General features: G+C 40.6%; 1 protein-coding gene across 1 annotated transcript in view; it reads left to right on the top strand.

The window, feature by feature from the left end:
* The window catches only part of CCDC38 (coiled-coil domain containing 38), a 55,637-nt gene that overhangs the window by 448 nt on the left and 35,078 nt on the right, over nt 1–20,111 (top strand). The window contains exons 2-6 of the mRNA XM_055118429.1: nt 445–507; nt 3,504–3,566; nt 7,908–8,011; nt 9,991–10,153; nt 18,230–18,294. Coding sequence (XP_054974404.1) covers nt 501–507; nt 3,504–3,566; nt 7,908–8,011; nt 9,991–10,153; nt 18,230–18,294 — 402 coding nt within the window. The 5' untranslated portion in view covers nt 445–500. The remainder of the gene's footprint in view (nt 1–444; nt 508–3,503; nt 3,567–7,907; nt 8,012–9,990; nt 10,154–18,229; nt 18,295–20,111) is intronic.

The following is a 20,111-nucleotide window of genomic DNA, read 5'->3' as shown; positions in this document are numbered from 1 at the left end:
TGCACATTCTCCACCACTGGTGTCTCCAATATACACCCCCCTTTCCAACCCTCCCCCTGCCTCCATGGCAGACAATTTCTCCCATACTCTCTCTCTCCTTTTGGGCACTATGTTTTGCAATACAGATACTGAGAGGTTATCACGTTTGATCTTTTATCTATTTTGTTTCTATGTTTTTATGACAAGTCATAAGTTAGGACTCACAGAACGTGTAAGATGTGAAAGGCACTTTCTCAGTCCAGTGAAGAGCCTCTGATCAAAAGGAAGACACTTTGAGGACATAAATCTTGTATTATATGAACAGACTGTGGCCTGCAAAGCCATACATTATCTGTCATTGCACACTGTTTCAAAGTGAATTTTATTTCATATCATTATTCATTTGTTTTTGGTTTGGGGGCTACTCCAACTGTGGTCAGGACTTACTCCTGGCTCTGTGCTCAGGGATCACTCCTGGCGCACTCTGAAGATTATATGGGGTACCAGGGATCAAACCCAGAATGCAAGGTAAGCGCCCTACACTTGTATTATCTCTCTGGCCCCTAAAGTTAATTTTAAAACAAGGAACAGAAAGCAAAAACTCCCTTGAGTGGACATAAATAAGAATATACATTAGTATGACCAGGAAGAGAGATTCAAGTAGGTAAATGAGAAGAAAGGGAAAAAAGGAAAAGAATTAAATAATGTAACTAAAAAAAAAACCCCTTTTTTCTTGGTGGTATTTTATAGACTACAGTCACAAGCAGGTATGGGTATGAGTATGTGTCTGCACAGAATGTAATTGGGGGTGAGACTCCTGGTAGTACTTTGGGGAGCACCACCTGCAAAGCACAAGTCCAGGCACTTTGATCATCCTCTTCATCCTCTCTAAGCTGTTTCTAGAAGAAAGGAATGATGTAGTAAAAACAATGCAGAGAAGCAGGCAGAGTAGAAAATAGAAACACAAAGCCACCAAGTCATTGAGAAATGCACAGATTTTATTCTCTATCATTTCTGACAAAGATGTCAGTCTACATGATTCTTGCTACAATTACTGGCGCATTTGTGAATTTGTGTTATTAGAGGTGTAAACAATAGGGTGAAATTGTAGGACAGGGGCCTCCAGTAGGTAAGCATTCCCCTTGCACACAGCCAAACCAGGTTTCATTCTCCAGAACACCAAGTGATACCCTGAGACCATCAGGAGTAATCCCAGAGAGTGGTCTGGTGTGGCCTCAAAACAAAACCAGAAATAAATAAAAGAAATTGTAAAAAAATAGATCTCAGGAGTCCTATAAACTTGTCTGATCCCACGTCTGTCATTTTAGAGCTATTTCCTTGCTCATGTTCTCATCTCTATTGTGGGAACAATTGTTTGACTTGATGGTTCTACTTGAGCTTTATATAAGATGAATTATAAGTTACTTAGTTTAATGCCTAGCTCAAACAAGTAATACCTCTATTATAATTACTTTTGGCTTGTTTTGATCCTGTTATTTGTCTTGCTGGTCAACTAAGTTAAAGATTAGATTTTCACTAATAGTACTAGATTCCCTTCTGATGTTACAGAATGTACCACATAGTTAGAGATTTAAAGTTTTTGCCAACTTTAAGCCACCTCCTCCTTTTTCTAAATGGAGATTTGTGTCTGTAGGTGATCCTATACGTCCAATGAGAGTCTATTTTGTACCACATTGCCTGAAAGCCTCTGCAAACAAGAGTTTTGCCGAAGCCGAAGCCGAGGAAGCTAAACGGAGCTCCTTTCCTGTCAGGTCACTGCTAAGCAATTATCACAGGTCAAGAGTAATGCTTTTCTTCTTAGTGGATGTCAATACCTGCAGCACTTCTCAGTTTACACAGTGCCTTCCACATCCCCTGACTCACATTCACTAACATTCTCCCCATGCTTCCTTCCTCTGACCTCTGGTTATTTTTTGAGTTTGCCAAAGGGGCAATCCCAAATGTCAACGGAAAAGTCCACACCAAATAACTAGCTTGACGCTAGCAGGGCAGTAGAGGTCAAACAAAAGCCAGGTCATGCTCTGCCTCTTACCTAATCAAAAAAATGGTGGGTCAGCGAGCGAGCAGGCCAAAGACCTACTGGCTCCCAGCTTTCAGGTAAACAAAATGCACCTTACCTGCTGACTATATCCCTGGCACAAAGGAAATCTTTAAGCAGAAACTTCTGAATAACCCCCCTCCTTTTGTAGATACTGTATTTTCCTACAAGAAATATATAGGACTACGTATTTCCTAGAAACAAAGAAAATATTCTTTTTTCATTGTAAAAATATACAAGTTCATGATACTAAATGATAATCAACCAAATGGCACTAAAAAGAATAAGAATTTAAGACAAGAATTGGGGTAAGAAACTTTATCTTGGGAAATCAATATTTGGTCATAAAAATTAGCATCATTAAAAATTAGATCACCCTTCACCCCAGAGTATAGGGAAGAGAAGGACAGAAAAAGGAAAAAACACTCAAGGAGAAGTAAGAAGAGGCAAACAGGAAGTAATGAGGTGGGTGGGTAGAGGTCAAGGCCTCAGGAACACTGATATAGCCATATATCCAAACTGAAGAGTCAATAGCAATAAAAACAGGTGATTTAAACCACAACAACCAAGCTAAAACTGTGCTTGTCAAAGAGACAAGGGGTATGGTGGGGGGAACTTCAGGAAACAGGTGGAAGAAAATTGACACTGTGCAATTCACGAGCAACTTGAAATCCTGTTCTAGTTTGGCATGTGTATTTTGTAATTTTTTCCATCCCTGCTCCTTTGAAATATTTTGATTTTTCACTTCTAGCAAATTGTGAACAGGGGAAAATAGTGACCACAGCATCACTGGAAGGGGCCACAAGACAACGTGCTTTATGTGTGTTAGGTAGATTAATTTGATCAACTCCCTAGTCATGAAATATTATGCCAGTCATTATTGAACATAGATATTTCATCTGTTAGATTTTCTTGGGAATTCTTTTTTCTAGTGGGGATGCTCCCAAGCAGTGCTCAGGACCTCTCCTGCCAGGACTCCAATGGTTCAGTGCTCAGTCAAGCTAAGCAGCCTTGCCTGGATCACCCGGACCACCCCCAGTGGTTGCTGATGGTGGGCTTTTTATTGGCAGGCGTGGGGGAGTTCCTTCAAGAGTTACATCTAGCAATGTTCAGAGAGCCCATGCAATGACAGGAATAAAACCAGGGTCCCATGCATGTAAGGCATGCTCCCTGGCCCCTCAGCTATCTCTCTGGCTGGGTTAAGTTTTTAAAGTGAGAATTTCCAGGTCCAAGAGTTTTTGTGCACTGCCTGTTAAAGCAATAAAGATGATTTGGGGGTCATTGGCAATTGGATTTAGCTGTTTCACAGAGGTACTTTTCAGAGATATTTTTGTTGAGGCGATACTAAATAGGGGTGGGGTTGGGAGTGGGAAAGGCATTCAGTGACTGCGCTCATGCTGGTGCAGCTATCCACCCAGACCTGTTTGTAGAAGTTTTCAAAATGCATTTCCTTTTATTTGGACAGTGCCGGCGGACAAGATGTCGACCAATGTGTTCTCATTAGACTTTGCTGATGATGACATGAAAGGTGAGAAAGAAATCATCTGTAATTTCTTGCTTTGTGCCCATTTCCTAGGTGTCTCTAGAGTAATTGGCAGAGTGTAAGAAGGGAGCACACATGTCTTGCTCACATGCTGAACACTATGTAGGGTATTTAAGCTACATGGTGTGGCAGTTCACTTCTACTCTTAGTTCTAAAGGAAAAAATTTTCAAATCCATAATTGGTCCTGTGGGCTAGAGCGATAGCACAGCGGGTAAGGCGTTTGCCTTGCATGCAGCTGACCAGGGTTTGATTCCTTCCTCCCTCTCAGAGAGCCCGGCAAGCCACCAAGAGTATCCCACCCACACGGCAGAGCCTGGCAAGCTACCCGTGGCATATTCGATATGCCAAAAACAGTAACAACAAGTGTCACAATGGAGATGTTACTGGTGTCCGCTCCAGCAAATCGATGAACAACAGGACGACAGTGCTACAGTGCTACTTGGTTCTGCATTTACTGGTTCAGGACTGGTTATATAAAATATGACACATCCAAAAAAGACTTGCTAGACAATTATATATATGTATATATATTGTTATATGCAAATGACTCCTAAATATATTGATAACTATAGTAAAACTAAGATATAGAATAATAATTTGTATTGGATGGTCTTTTTTAAAATTAAATTTAAAAGTATATTCACTGGGAAAACTTGGGAATGATTTAAGGTTATTGACTATTTGGCTAATAAGTTAGCATGTACTGGCTTTCTGAATACTTACAGAAGCCACAGAATTTTTGGGACAGTGACAAAGGTGACAAACAGTGACTGTATTACTCATCACAGCAAGAAACATGAGCACCTGTATATTTGGACCTGGTCAAATTTTTAAATTAATAAAGTTTTATATTGTGCTGTTGTGTAAATTTCTGAACACACCAGAATCCACAATTTCTTATTTCATGTCTTTCCTTCTCTGATTTAATGCCATACTGAAAATGCAGCTTTGGGGCTGGAGCCATAGTACAGTGGGTAGGGAGTTTGCCTTGCACGTGGCCGACTCGGGTTCGATTCCCAGAATCCCATATGGTCCCCTGAGCACTGCCAGGGGTAATTCCTAAGTGCAGAGCCAGGAGTAACCCCTGTGCATCGCTGGGTGTGACTCAAAAAGCAAAAAAAAAAGAAAAAGAAAAAGAAAATGCAGCTTTCCCCCCTTTTTATTTAATTTGTTTTATTTTATCTCTATATAGTCTCTATAACCAAAGTAAAACTTTTTTTAGAATATCTGTTGATTATAGTCATTTGGAACATTTTTACTTAGCACTGTACTTGAAAATTCATTCTTACTTTTGTGTGTTGTGGATTGTTCATTGTGACTGCTCTATTATATCACATAGGATGGAGGTAGCAGTATTTATTTGCTGACTCTTAGTATTTAGTATTAACTTTGACTCTTAGTGACTCTTAATGTTCAGCATTAAGTTAAATTAATTGGTTGATTTTAGACTGTTGCAATTAAAAATAGTGCTGCTGATAAGCATTCTTGTACACATCTGATATATGTAGGTAAGTTTCTCTTACCTACATAGCTAGAAATAGAAGTGTTGACTCTTATGTTACTTTATATCAGTGTTTGGTTAAATAGTTGTGTCCACTTACAACTACAAAAGTGTGGTAGAAACCCAGTGGAGTTATATCCTTTCCAAATACTTGATATGGTTGAACTTTAAATTATTTTGCCAGTGAAGTAGATGAAATTGGGATATCATATATGGTCTCCACTTGCATTTCTCTGACAGCAAATGGATTCAAACTGTTCTTCGTATTTTTTTTGCCAGATGTTTCCCCCTCCTGTCAAATACTTACTAGTGAATCCCTTTTCCCCTCTATATTTGCTGCATTGTTAGTGCTTTTCAACTGATTTGTTTTTCTGCAAATATGGTAGATTCCAATTCTGTCAGTTGTGTGTAGTGCAAATATCCTCAGTTTGGGCTTGTCTTTTCATTCTACTTAGTCTTTTAAACAGTGAAGTCTTTATAAAGTCAAATTTATCTATATTTTTCTCTAAGGTTAATACCTTTTTATATTTTACGAGAATCTCTTATTACCTCAGTACCTAAATAATATTAATTTATGTGCTCTGTGTGTATGTGTGTGTGTGTGTTGTGTGTGTTTCTGACCACAGCCGGCATACTCAGGGGCTATTCCAGGTGTATTTCTTGAGAAAATGCAGTGCTGGGGACTTTCTGTATACATGCTTACTCTTTAAGCTATCTCTCCAGTTCTACAATTTGTTTTAAAGGTTTACTTTTATGATCCTTTCTGTAGTTTTATACTGTGTGAAGTAAGGACTCAATTTTGTTTCTTAAAAATATTTATAGCTCCTCTGGGGAACAGTCTCCCTTATCCCATGTATAGATGTTTCTGAGATACCTGTCCTAATCATAGTAAATCATCTTTTCCACTACTGTAGTTTACAACAAACCTTGATATAGCATGGTTCCTCTGGCCCTTCTTCAGAAGTCACTAGCTATTCTTTTTTAATACCCTCCCTTAAGATTTATATGTCAGTCCCTGGATCATGGCTGTGAGTGAGCTTATATGATGCCAGAGGCAGTTCCTGCGCTTGACTGCCAGGATCCTAAAAGAACAGGGGATTAGGGGAGGTCGCCTACCTCCAACTCTGTGAGAGCCTGGGGATTTGGTCACAAGACCCGAATACCTGATTCATTCTCATGGATGAGGCTTGTCCTGAGCCTGTGGAGACTGGCCATGAGCATTTGGTTTCTGGAGGTTTTAGGTTGCTGAGGTTCTGTTGAGGTGGGTCGTGGGATTCACCTGTCCTCCTCCAGGGTTCCCTGATGAGTCTCAGCCCGGTGCAGGGTCTGGAGGCAGCTCTCACTGGGGGCTATTCTATTCTTGTCTCTTTATTCCTTCTTGAAAATTTGGAATTTATTTGTCAATTTCTTGTCAAAAATTCTGCTGGGTTGTATATGTCCATTACTATGAGTCATTTGATCATTTTTTTGAGAATTAACATAGTTATGAGATCACTTCTATCCATGATTGTCACTTACCTCTCCATGTATTTCGGTCTTCTTTACTATCTCAATATTACTTTATGCGGGTTTATAATTCAGTTCTTCAACATTGAATCTTATATGTAAGCCTAAGGTGCTGGATGTCCAAACATGAACCCATCCACAGTCGAGTGTAACCAAATCCAAGTTTATATGCTCAGCTCTCAAGAGCCAATTACTCAAGACACAAGTGTTTGCATGTGAGAGGGGAGTTTATTTAGAGGCTAGCAACCTGAGGACATGGCAGATTCTTATTCCCCCTCCCTCTCACCCTTAACATCATCCTCTCAGATTGGGGCTGGGGGTTTATATAAGACTCGTTGTGGAAGTAAGCTCAAGGTCATAGGCAGAGGAATCTCTAATGACAGCCACAGGAAACTAATATACTTGTGAGTGTTCTCTTTATAACTAAAGAGAAGTTGACTTTAAAACTGGGAGGATAAAAAAAAAACTGGGAGGATAAAAATATTATCTCATCAGTTCCAGGATACTGGAAGCTGGTCAGTGGGGATTTGAAAATCAGGTATTAAAGGTTTGAAGTCTCCTGAGGTGGGATGAATTCATTTTTAGGGTTTTCCTTGGGAGTATAGTTCAAGGAATAGAACCATACAATATAAGGGGTTTATTTTTGTGGCTAGCTTCTTTAATCTAAAACAGTGTTAGCAAGGCTTATTTGTCTTGTGGCCTGTGTTATACTTTCCTTTTATGGTTGATTCATATTTCATTGTTTGTGCAAACTGTATTGTCTTTATCCACTAAGAGGATATCTGAGCTATTTTCATCTTTTGACTATTGTGAATAATGTGTCTATATCCAATTATATACAATTTTTTATGTATTTTCAGTTCTCTTGAAATATAGACATATATTTTCAGTTCTTAAGAATGGAATGAATGGGTCATTGACAACTACATATTCAAATTTTTGAGGAACAGCTCAACTGGGTTCCAAGATAGCCATACCATTTTGTATTCTCAGCAGAGTGGATGAGGGTCCGATTTCTCCCTATATCCACCAACACTTGCATTATTTTTATCTCCCTTTGCATCCAAAATGGAAGCATAAAAGTGGGTATATTTGTGGTGGTGGAAGGAGACAACCTCTAAAACTCTCAAAATATATACCCTTTTCTATCTACACAACACAGATACCTTGTCTCCTAAGAAACCTTAAGCACTGTCCTCAGTGCCCTGTATCCTGCCTTGGATAGTCCCTACCCTTCTCCTTCTACTCCCAGCTTGAGGGATTGGTGCTGCTCTGACCTTGAGAGAAATAAAACTGTTCCTTTTTTTTCTCTTTTCAGAAGCACGACCCAATTATGAGTCAGCCAAGGGAAACAAACCATATAAGGTGTTTTTCAGAGATCTCTTCCTTTTCAAAGAAAATGAGTTGGAAGCCAAGAAAAAGGTATGGTTTGATTAAGATCACATTTCCAGTTAATGATAGAAAATAAAATCTCACTTCTTCAATTTATGGACTTGTCTGAATCTTATACTGCAGTGAGATGTTGGTGTGTTGCGTGTGCTAGGAAGGGTGGAGACCCACAGGAGACAGTATCCCCTGACCAGGGTGGCCACTGCCTGTGAGTGGGGGAACAGATACACCCTGACAATATGGGATGATAAGCAGACTGTACTCTCTCTTTCATGGGTTCTGACACCTATACTCTCTATATTCTGAAATCGGAGTCTAGCTGACACTGGTAAGATATTCATCATGTTGGCAGAGCATAACATAATTGCACTTTGTGAAAATCCAAGGCACCAAGGCATAAAGACAACTCAGTGATAACGGGTGTACAAGGCAATATGGAGAAAAGGATACACAACTAGGTTGGTGAGAGGAGGGAGGAGAGGTGGGGGGCAGATAAGAGTGGGGATTGTGGCAGTGGCATGGTGTGCCCCAATTTAACTCACTGAGAGAGTTAAATGGTTAAGAATAAGCCCCAGATGATTATCAGGCACATGTGGACTCTGTGTGTGTGTGTGTTGGGGGAAGGGGAAGGGAAGAAAGGAAAAAAGTAGGAAGAAGAGGGGAGGAGTGTTATTTTAGAATCACTTTGATGTTGGTGGGCTCCACAGGTGAGTTATGTGAAGCGGGGAGGAGAAAGACGGTCACTTTCTCCCCATCCGCCTCTGCCACCGGGACCCAGGGTTACTGGGTTCTTGTCTCATCTCGAAGAAAGGAATTTCAGGAGTAGACAAGCAGTGAAGTAAATAGATTTCATTTGGAGGGCTTTTGAAGGTGTGGAGGGGGAGAGAGGGAGAGAGAGGGAGAGTAATACACTCAAGAGAGAACGCAGGCTTCTCCAAGGGCAAAGAGAGTGCCTACACACATCCCAGCATTAGACACGAAAGCATGGAAGTACACATCTCAAGAGGGGAGATGCAGGCGACACATGTGCTCGGGCACCACATGTGCTCGGCCACATGGGCGCAGGCAGCATATGCGTGCCCTTCCTTTGTTGAAGGTGGCCTTTATAGAGTATCTTCTCGGGATGTCTCGGTCTGGAATGTTCTGGTCTTCTCTGGGCTGAATCACTAAAGTTAGGGTATTTGAGGAATTTCCTTCCAGGGGAGGGATCCAATCTTCTCAGGGTCTGGTGCTGGCGCCAGATGAGGGTCTTATCCTGTTTTCTGCAAGGTTGGCTTTTTGCAACTTCAGAGCTATTACTCCCTAGGATACTTACTGTCATTGCCTGGGGAGGGGCCTTCCTATCTGCCTGCCTGCCTACATCAACTTGGTATGAAGTTAATTCAATGGGAGGCTGACTTGCCAGTCTGGAAGTTTCTCTCTACTTGTATGACCACACCTCCTACCACCTGGCTCAGATTTCATGAGGTTTGTGTTCTTAGAGGTAAAGGTTGATTACCAGGTTAAAGAAAAGTCTAATTAGAATGAGTGAAATGTCTAGAAATGCTCAAAAAGGATTGATGGGCAAGTCAATGGTCTGCAAATGTTCTGGAAAGTATCCAAAATGAAAGGAGTCTCATAAAATCAGAAACCAAATTTTTCAGTGATTACATAGGAGATTCATTTCCTCTCAAGTGTTTGATTTCATGGCTCCAATCCATTCTAATCAGTGGTATTTTCAAAGTGCTCTATATTTGGGGGCAAGAAAAGATTATGAAAATGGTTGTTTTCAGTCTTGTGTTTGTGATGTACATGTTTAGAGAAGTGGGAGATGGTTACATATGTGCTTTCATCACATTAAAAGGAGACAGAACTCAAGTCCTTCAAAGGTAAGAATTTTTGATGTGACTTGTTGAATGGATTAGAAATAAGGGGAGGGCTCATCATCAATGCTATTCTAATACATGGTCACTGTAGAAAGACAGTATTACTGGAGGGTATTAGAAATTCTTTCACTTTTTCAACCTGGACAGGAAAAAATTATAAGCCGCAACATGAAAGTCTATGAAAAGTCTACATTTTCCTCCCGAATGAAGAGTCGTTCTCATCTGAGCCAGATAGCATTCCGTGGTGACACGATTGGTTCCTTCGAAAAATTTGGGCTTGATCCCAGTCTTGTCCTCAGATTAGCAGAAGGTGAGTCTAAATGATTGTCTTGTGTTTGGTTTTGTTTTTTAGGTTATACCTGGTGGTGCTCGAGGGTTACCTCAGCTCTGTGCTCAGGAGTCACTCCTGGCAGTGTACCAGGGATGGAACCCAGGCCTCCAGCACGCAAAGAATGTGCTCAACCCACTGTGCTCTCTCTAGCCCCAATTTACTGTTTAAAGAACATTGTTTTAGATATTTACTGAGAATGTCAGGTTTGGAGATTTATCTCGAAAGAAGAAAAATCAAGTATGATTTTGATATGGGAGGGAATGTTCTTTGTAAATGGAGGGTTTAGGAGTTGAGAGAATGCAGGAGATCTATTTTAAATAAGGGAAGCATCCTTTTCCCAAGAAAAAGGCTATCACTCATTTTCTTAACCTTAAGGAAGGAAATTAATTAAAGCCAGAATGATCGAGCATTACAGCTAGTAAAAGTAAGAATTAAATAGTAAGATGATGGTTCTGGCCATTCACATGCATTCTGGATGTGAATTTTCTGAGATACTCTCCAAAGAGAGGCTTGTTTGTCAAGCCACAGAATTCAGAGTCCAGAATAGCAAGTTTGATATCTAGGCTTAAAGAAGTTTGCCTCTTGCAAAAACACAACCTACTTTCAGTGTCCTTTGATGACATCTTAAATATCTTGCTTACAATAGATTCATCATTGCTCCATAAAAGAGGACAATTTGGTCATTAAAATGTCATGGCACTTCCTATTTGTCAGAATTAGGCGGCCTATATATAAGATAGAACATTGCTCAAAGCTCCTGAGAGAGGATGGAGTTAGATAATCTTCCCTCCAAATGAGTTCTGTCCAGATTTTTTAATAAAAAATTGAAAAGGGGGACCTTGGGCAGCAGTTTGGACACTTGCCTGGCATGCAGCAAACCTGATTCAATTCCTGATACAGCATAGTCTCCCACGAGTCCACCAGTACAGCTGTGGAGGCCCCCAGCCCTGCCAGGGTGACTTGGCTATTCCCAGCAATACAGAGTCGGAGCATTGCATTCCCTTGTGCCCTTTCACTACCAAGAATCACCTATGGCCCTTTAAAAAAATGAAAAGAAAGGGCTGGAGTTTGTGTTCAGCGGCGGGGAAGGTCTTGATTCAGTCCCCAATGTCACCCCACACTGCATCAGAGCAAGATTCCAGGCTTTGCTGGTGTGATTCTGTCCCCGCTCTTTCACCCACTGCAACTAGCCTGCAACTTGCAATGGGTGGAAAGGACAGCAGCCACAGCAAAGGGAGAAGGAGGGGGAGTAAACTGAGAAGAAAGAGAAGAAAAGAAGAAAGAATGAGCAGACAGTTCCACCTAGAAAACTGGTCATTTAAAAACAATTCTGTGGCTCCCCAAATCTATACTTAGAGAGCCGGAAAATATTCAGCAAAGAACTATTGATTCAAAGTTATTAAAGGAAAAGGAAACCATTTAAGTCCCTTAGGAGCTTTTGGGGTACATGTTCTGCATTGCAATTTTGTGAAAAATCATCAAATTTTTAATTTGATAAGATATTTAAGATGTAAGCAAGATATTTAAGATGTCATCAAAGGACACTGAAAGTAGGTTGTGTTTTTGCAAGAGGCAAACTTCTTTAAGCCTAGATGTCAAACTTGCTATTCTGGACTCTGTGAATTCTGTGGCTTGACAAACAAGCCTGCTCTTTGGAGAGCATCAAGGGGGTGAGGCAGTGACAAAGCCACAAGTTTCAGGGTATGTCTAGATTCAATCTGTGTCTTATAGCTTATCTTTGTCAAAAGGGGACCCATAAGGTATCAAGAGCATTTAAAATTATGTGCTCAGTTTCAGAAAGTTCTTCTTTATGTGGCTGCCTTAAAAGAGTCTTACCATTGAACCTATCAAGAATAGATAGACTCTTTCAAGTTTTAGGACCTTGCTATCAAGTTCACAGAACAAGGGGCTGGAGCAATAGTACAGTGGGTAGGGCATTTGTCTTGCACATGGCCGACCTGGGTTCGATTCCCAGCATCCCATATGGTCCCCCAAGCTCCACCAAGAGTGCATGATCCAGGAGTGACCCATGTGCTGGGTGTGACCAAAAAAGAAGAAAAAAGTTCACAGAACCAACTACCAAGTTCTTTGACTCATGACCTTGCCACATTCAAAGAGTCTTTCTACTACCTGGATATAATTAGGAGGTTTGTCTTCACAGAGGTCTCTATTCAACACCAGTGCTGATACAAGGCGGACTTGTGAGTCTTTGAAGAGAAACATGTGAAGGGAGCCATGAAGATAGCTTATGAAGCGAGCATGTACACACATGAAGCCCTTTGTTTGATCCTCAACACCAACATGACAGGTGTAGCTGGTGACCCACCCTGAATTCTGGTGGACAGCCCTCTCTGCAAAAGAAAAGTGGTCTCTATCCATTCATGATAAAAACTCTCACCAAAATAGGTTTTGGAGGAACTTTCCTCAAGATAGTCAAAACCATCTACCATGAACCTATGGCAAGCATTATCATCAATGGGGGAAAATTAAGGGCCTTTCCTCTAAGATCGGGGACAAGACAAGGATGCCCACTCTCACCACTTCTCTTTACTATAGTACTGGAAGTACTAGCACTAGCCATTAGGCAAGAAAAAGATATTACGGGCATTCAGATAGGAAAGGAAGAAATCAAACTCCCACTATTCACAGACGATATGATACTATATCTAGAGAAGCCTAAAAGCTCTAGTAAGAAACTCTTAGAAACAATTGACCTGTACAGTAAAGTCACAGGCTATAAAATCAACACCCAAAATTCCATGGCCTTCCTATATGCAAACAATGAGACAGAGGAAAGGGACATGAAAAAAGCAATCCTGTTCACAATCGTGCCCCAGAAAATTGAATACCTTGGAATAAGCTTAACTAAAGAAGTAAAGGACCTCTACAAAGAAAACTATAAAACGCTACTCCATGAAATAAAAGAGGACATGAGGAAATGGAAACATATCCCCTGCTCATGGATAGGGAGAATCAACATTGTCCAAATGGCAATACTCCCCAAAGCATTGTACATATTTAACGCGATCCCTACAATGATACCCATGACATTCTTCAAAGAAATGGATCAAGAAATCCTGAAATTCATATGGAACAATAAACTCCCACGGATAGCTAAAACAATTCTTGGGAAAAAGATAATGGGAGGCATCACCCTCCCCAACCTTAAACTTTACTACAAAGCGGTAACAATTAAAACACCATGGTACTGGAACAAAGGCAGAGCTGCAGACCAATGAAACAGAGCAGAATATCCCTACACACAACCCCAAATGTATGATCATCTAATCTTTGATAAGGGGGCAAGAAATGTGAAGTGGAGCAAAGAAAGCCTCTTCAACAAATGGTGCTGGCATAACTGGACAACCACATGCAAAAGAATGGGCTTAGAATGTAGACTAGAGGCTGAACACAATGGCCACTCAACACCTTTATTGCAAACCACAACACCTAATCAGAGAGAGAGAACAAAAGGGAATACCCTGCCATAGTGGCAGTGTGGGGTGGGGGGAGACGGGACTGGGGAGGGTGGGAGGGATGCTGGGTTTACTGGTGGTGGAGAATGGGCACTGGTAAAGGGATGGGTTCTTGAACTTTGTATGGGGGAAACATGAGCACAAAAATGTATAAATCTGTAACTGTACCCTCACAGTGATTCACTAATAATAAAAAATAATAATAAAAAGAATGGGCTTAGACCTCGACCTGACACCATGCACAAAAATCAGATCAAAATGGATTAAAGACCTCAACATCAGACCACAATCCATAAGGTACATCGAAGACAAGGTCAGCAAAACCCTTCATGATATTGAAGCTAAAGGTATCTTCAAAGATAACACGGAACTAAGCAATCAAGTAAAAACAGAGATAAACAAATGGGACTATATTAAACTAAAAAGCTTCTGCATCGCAAAAGACACAGTGACCAGAATACAAAGGCAATCTACAGAATGGGAAAGGATATTCACCCAATACCCATCCGATAAAGGGTTGATATCAAGGGTATATAAAACACTGGTTGAACTCTACAAGAAGAAAACATACAACCCCATCAGAAAATGGGCCAAAGAAATGAACAGAAACTTTTCCAAGGAAGAGATACGAATGGCCAAAAGGCACATGAAAAAATGCTCTGCATCACTAATCATCAGGGAGATGCAAATCAAAACAACCATGAGATACCACCTCACTCCACAGAGAATGGCACACATCCAAAGAGCAAAAGCAACCGCTGTTGGAGAGGATGTGGGGAGAAAGGGACCCTTCTACACTGCTGGTGGGAATGCCAACTGGTCCAGCCCCTTTGGAAAACAATATGGACACTTCTCAAAAAATTAGAAATTGAGCTTCCATTTGATCCAGAAATACCATTTCTGGGAATATATCCTGGAGAAACAAAAATGTATAGTCGAAATGACATCTGCACTTATATGTTCATCGCAGCACTGTTTACAATAGCCAGAATCTGGAAAAAACCGGAGTGCCTGAGAAAAGATGACTGGCTAAAGAAACTTTGGTACATCTATACAATGCAATACCATAATAATACAATGCACACAGCTGTTAGAAAGAATTAAGTCATGAACTTTGCATATAAGTGGATCAACATGGGAAGTATCATGCTAAGTGAAATGAGCCAGAAAGAGAGGAACAGGCATAGAAAGATTGCACTCATCTGTGGAATATAAAATAACAGAGTAGGAGACTAATACCCAAGAATAGTATTATATAATACCAGGAGGTTGGCTTCATAGCTTGGAAGCTGGCCTCACATGCTGGTTTAACGTCATCTCAGATAGAGAAGAGAACACCAAGTAAAATGTGATTGGAGATCCCGCACGGGAAGGGAGATGCGTGCTGAAAGTAGGCTAGAGACTGAACATGATGGCCACTCAATACCCCTATTGCAAACCACAACACCCAAAAGGAAAGAGAGATATCAAATTGGAATGCCCTGCCACAGAGGCGGGGTGAGGTGGGGAGATGGTATTGGGGGGGTGTAGGAGGGATACTGGGTTCATTGGTGGCGGAGAATGGACACTGGTGTAGGGATAGGCTCTCAAACATTGCATGAGGGAAAAACAAGCACGAAAATGTGTGAATCTGTAACTGTACCCTCACTGTGACTCACTAATTAAAAAATAAATAAATTTTTTAAAAAATATGTTGAATAACTTGAAAAAAAAAGAAAAGTGGTCTCCAAACAAATACTGATAACTAAGCATCATAGATCAAGTAGTCTACATGACCAAAGTGCCATTTCTACCTCCTTGCACCGAAGCCTGACTTTGGTTTGGCTCTCAAAAAGCAGCACCTCTGGGTAATTTTTCTCAACTGCAGTATTGAGGAGATCCAAACTTCCCAGGCTGATCTTCCACCCCAATAAGTGAGAAGGTGCTTTGGCATCTAGGAACAACACTAGTGCTTTGGGGTCAGGGACATACAGGGGAGCAGGATGTGCAGAGAGAGGTTCATTGTATGACATCTCTTGGTCAAAACAACCACCTGATAGTCAAAATGAAACCTGCTATGACCATTCTTATTAGAATTGAAGAATACAATATCAGCCTAGCCAGAGAATACCACATTGAAAGAGCCTGAAATGCAGAGTATACTATAATATTTAGTAAACTGGCAGCAGAAGATTATTTTGAATATTGACATTTACTTTAATTCATCTGATCCAGCAAAGCTGGAGCGATAGTACAACAGGGTGGGTGTTTGCCTTGCACGTGGCTGACCCGGGTTCAATTCCCAGCATCCCATATGGTTCCTCAAGCACCGCCAGGAGCAATTCCTGAGTGCATGAGCCAGAAATAACCCCTGTGCATTGCCGGGTGTGACCCAAAAAGAAAAAATAAAGATATTTTTGAGATGATTGGAAAAATTTGAACTGAGGAGGGATGTAGAATGATACTAAGTTATTATTCATTTTGTCTTGCATGTTTGTATGTGCATGTTTGTATATGTATTTGACTGTGTTTAAAGCTTTTCATCTGATACAGTTTCAAACTAAAGTGTTGAATTTTTTTCTATTTTATAAAATGTGACTATGGTGTGGATTTCCCTTAAACATAATAAAGTAGGTGATAACATTGAATTAGGTGATTGGTGTGTGTATGTTGTGGGAGGGGGAGCAGTCTTTAGATGACTCTCCTTTTGTGAATGTTTACTATTTACATAATAAACAGCGTGAGCCAGTTTCATAAAGAAAACTGAGCTTGAGGCCTAGAGATAATACAGCAGCTAGGCAGACATATGCTGACCTGGGTTTGATTCTGAGAACCACAGGGTCCCCTGAGCATCACCTGGTGTAGCCCTAGAGGTTCCTAAGCACCACAGGGTATGGCCTGGGAGGCTCCAGGACCACTAGGATGTCCCAGGCATCCGTGGCACCACAGTTCCTGAGCAGAGCCACATCCTTGTACCCTTACAATGAACTATAGCTCCCCTTGCCAGCCCCATGATTGTACCCTGAGCACCACTTGGGAAGTCTGAGTAAAAGCAAAAACAAAACAAACAACACCTACACTCTCTTGGTGCTCATTATTTTCACAAGTGTCTCTTTGAAATCCTCAGCCCCATGCTGTTGCGTGTTTGTAATCTCTCTTCACCTGATGGCGATGGAGTGGTAAGTCTCCTTTAATCAAGGTCTGACTGGATACAAACTTCAAACCAATGTCGATCAACCATAATCATTACTGTTGCGATAATGACTGACCTGGAAATTAAGTGGTTACTCATTCCACTTGTACTTTAAAAATAATGATAGTTAACAATTAGGGTGAATTTGCTGTGTGTTTGGTAATAGAGGGCCTCATTTTCAGCTTAGAGAAGCAGTTCTAGGGAGTGAATAATAATCTTAATGGCAATCCACTTAAGCTAATTTTCACAGGGCAGATAAACCACTCCTAAATTTCAGTGGCTTTTAACAAGAGGTTTATTCTTCCTTCATGGTTCAAGTTCCAAGTCCTGTAAGGGAGAAACAGCCCCTGTCTGGGGTTGTTGTAGCAATAGGGCAGAGGGAAGAAAGGATGGGGGTAGCTCTCAAACTTCTGTCTGAGAACCACCAAGGTCATTATGTGGTTCACACCCACATCTAAGGCCCAAAGCAAGCCCAAGGTCAAACTTGAGTATTAGTGGAGGATGGAGAGATGGACTCACAGAGTGACAGCTGGGGTTTAAGTGTAGACCATCTGTCACGAGCAGTGTCTTCATCTGACAAGGCATATAGACAACGCATCTGAGGCATGGAGAGGGAACCCATTTGCTCATGTTCCCACCAAAGCTAGTGAGAGATAGGCGCAGAATGCAATTCTAGAAAGACTGGACAACATCCACATTTCCAGTGCGGTCCAGACTCATTCGAGATCCAGGAAATACTGTTTGTGTTCTATTTCTATTTGCATTTTTATGCAGAGATTTTATTCTGTCCCAGGGGGTGAACATTTTGAGATGTGGTGAGTGTATAATTTTTCCAAAATGAAGTAATTTTCAAGGGAGACTTGGGTGTGTTTTTATTGTTAGATGGTAAAACTCTGAGTCATCTTTTACTTTTTCATCATCATTCTTGTTGGTGATGTCTACACACATTTTTGCTTAGGGACTACGGTGTTTTGAAGGTCAAGAGGTGAAGTTTTAACACAATTCTGTCTCATTTAGAACAGGCTTTATAGTGATGGGCCCCTTTTTCCACTAGCTGTGTGATCTTGAGAATGTATCTTGACATCACTGAATTTCAGGAGTTAATGAAGGGAATAGAGGTACTAATAAATATCTTGTTGAAATTATTCTTAGTATTAAATGGCATAATGTATAAATAGTGTCTAATAAAGTTCCTGAAATATGATCAGCATAAAATATTTGGCCGTTGCTATTATTAAATGGGGGTTCTTAAATGGTTAGGGGGAAAAAGAGGTTACTTGAAGGTATGTTTTGTTAATTATGTCCAGATATTTATTGCATATGATGATCTCATTACAATTTTTATCTCATATTAAATATTTGTAGAAGTAAATGAACTAAATGTAACTCTTTCAACTCTCTTTAAAGGTACGGACTCAAAAAGGACTGTTTTTGAATTTATTAAGGATCAGAGAGACAGGTTTCGCCTTGAGGTAGTAAAAGTCATTTGTTTCTCCCATTAGTCAAATAGAAGACTTCTTGCAGAACATTGCCAAATGCTTACCTGGACACTTTATTTTTCCATCACGTGATTCATATCTACTAGTTGAGCAGATGAGCTCAGTTATTTGGCAAATATTTGTAGAGTGGTTATCATGTGCTAAACAGTGAACAAAACAAAGATCCTGCCCTCAGGGCGGGCATTCTTTTTCAGCTCTCAGTTGGTATCAGAGTGAGGGCAGTCTTTTTTTATAATTTTTTAAAAATTTATTTATCACTCTTGAGAGCTATATCCTCAAAACTTTGCAATTTGTGAACTCTGGTTAGCTTGTAATGGTTTTCAAAAATTTAAAATCTTCATGGTTTAGTCTTTCATTTTCCTTGCTGTGGTGTCACTGACAAATCCATGGCTTTCCATATGCAAAGCAAGTGCTCTGTCAAGTAAATGTCAAAGCAAGTTCAGCAAGTGCTGAGCTCTATGGCCTTCCTTCCTTCCTTCCTTCCTTCCTTCCTTCCTTCCTTCCTTCCTTCCTTCCTTCCTTCCTTCCTTCCTTCCTTCCTTCCTTCCTTCCTTCCTTCCTTCCTCCCTTCCTTCCTTCCTTCCTTCCTTCCTTCCTCCCTTCCTTCCTTCCTCCCTTCCTTCCTCCCTTCCTTCCACCTTTCCTTCCTTCCTTCCTTCCTTCCTTCCTTCCTTCCTTCCTTCCTTCCTTCCTTCCTCCCTTCCTTCCACCCTTCCTTCCTTCCTTCCTCCCTTCCTTCCACCCTTCCTTCCTTCCTTCCACCCTTCCTTCCTTCCTGTTGGAAAAGTCCACTTTAATATTATTCTGGATATTAATATATGATGCATGGCAGAGCCTGGCAAGCTCCCCGTGGCGTATTTGATATGCCAAAAACAGTAACAATAAACAGGTCTCGTTCTTCTGACCCTGAAAGAGCCTCCAATTGTTGGGAAAGACAAGTAAGGAGAGGCTGCTAAAATCTCAGGGCTGGGACAAACGAAGACGTTGCTGGTGCCCGCTTGAGTAAATCGATGAACAACGGGATGACAGTGACACAGTGATTAATATATGATAAAATTACTATTACACACTATGCCAATGCATTTAATAAATTTAACAAAAGGGGCATATTTCTTTGAAAAGTCCTATGTCAAAAATTCATCAAGAAATAAGTGAACTTATAAGTGGATGGATATGGAGAGTATCATGCTAAGTGAAATGAGTCAGAAAGAGAGGGAAAGACATAAAATGACTGTGGAATATAAAATAACATAATATGACGCTAACACCCAAGAACAGTAGAGACAAGGGCTAGGAAGATTGCTCCATGGTTGGAATCCTGTCTTATGAGCTGGGGGAGAAGGCAGCTGAGATAGAGAAGGAATAACTAAGTCACTGATGGTTGGAGGGATAGCTTGGGATGGGAGATGTTTGCTGAAAGTAGATAAAGGATCAAACATGATGGTCTCTCAGTATCTGTATTGCAAACCATAGTGACCAAGAGTAGAGAGAGAGTAAGAAAGAAATTGTATCCCATAGAGACAGGGGGTGGGATGGGGTGGGAAGTGGGAGGGATACTGGGGACATTGGAAATGGAAAATGTACACTGGTGAAAGAATGGATGTTCAATCATTGTATGACTGGAACTCAATCACGAAAGCTTTGTAACTGGATCTCATGATGATTCAATTAAAAAAAAGAAAGAAAGAAGTTAATTAAATATATCTAGCAGAGAAATTGAAATTATAGGTAAAAAAAACTCTCATAAGGAAACATGTGCATTCATTGTTTAATTCTACCAAACATCTTAC

This window comes from Sorex araneus, chromosome 10, assembly GCF_027595985.1.
Source record: "Sorex araneus isolate mSorAra2 chromosome 10, mSorAra2.pri, whole genome shotgun sequence".
NCBI lineage: Eukaryota > Metazoa > Chordata > Mammalia > Eulipotyphla > Soricidae > Sorex > Sorex araneus.
Note: the sequence above shows the minus strand (reverse complement) of the source record. Positions and strands in the feature narration are given on the sequence as shown.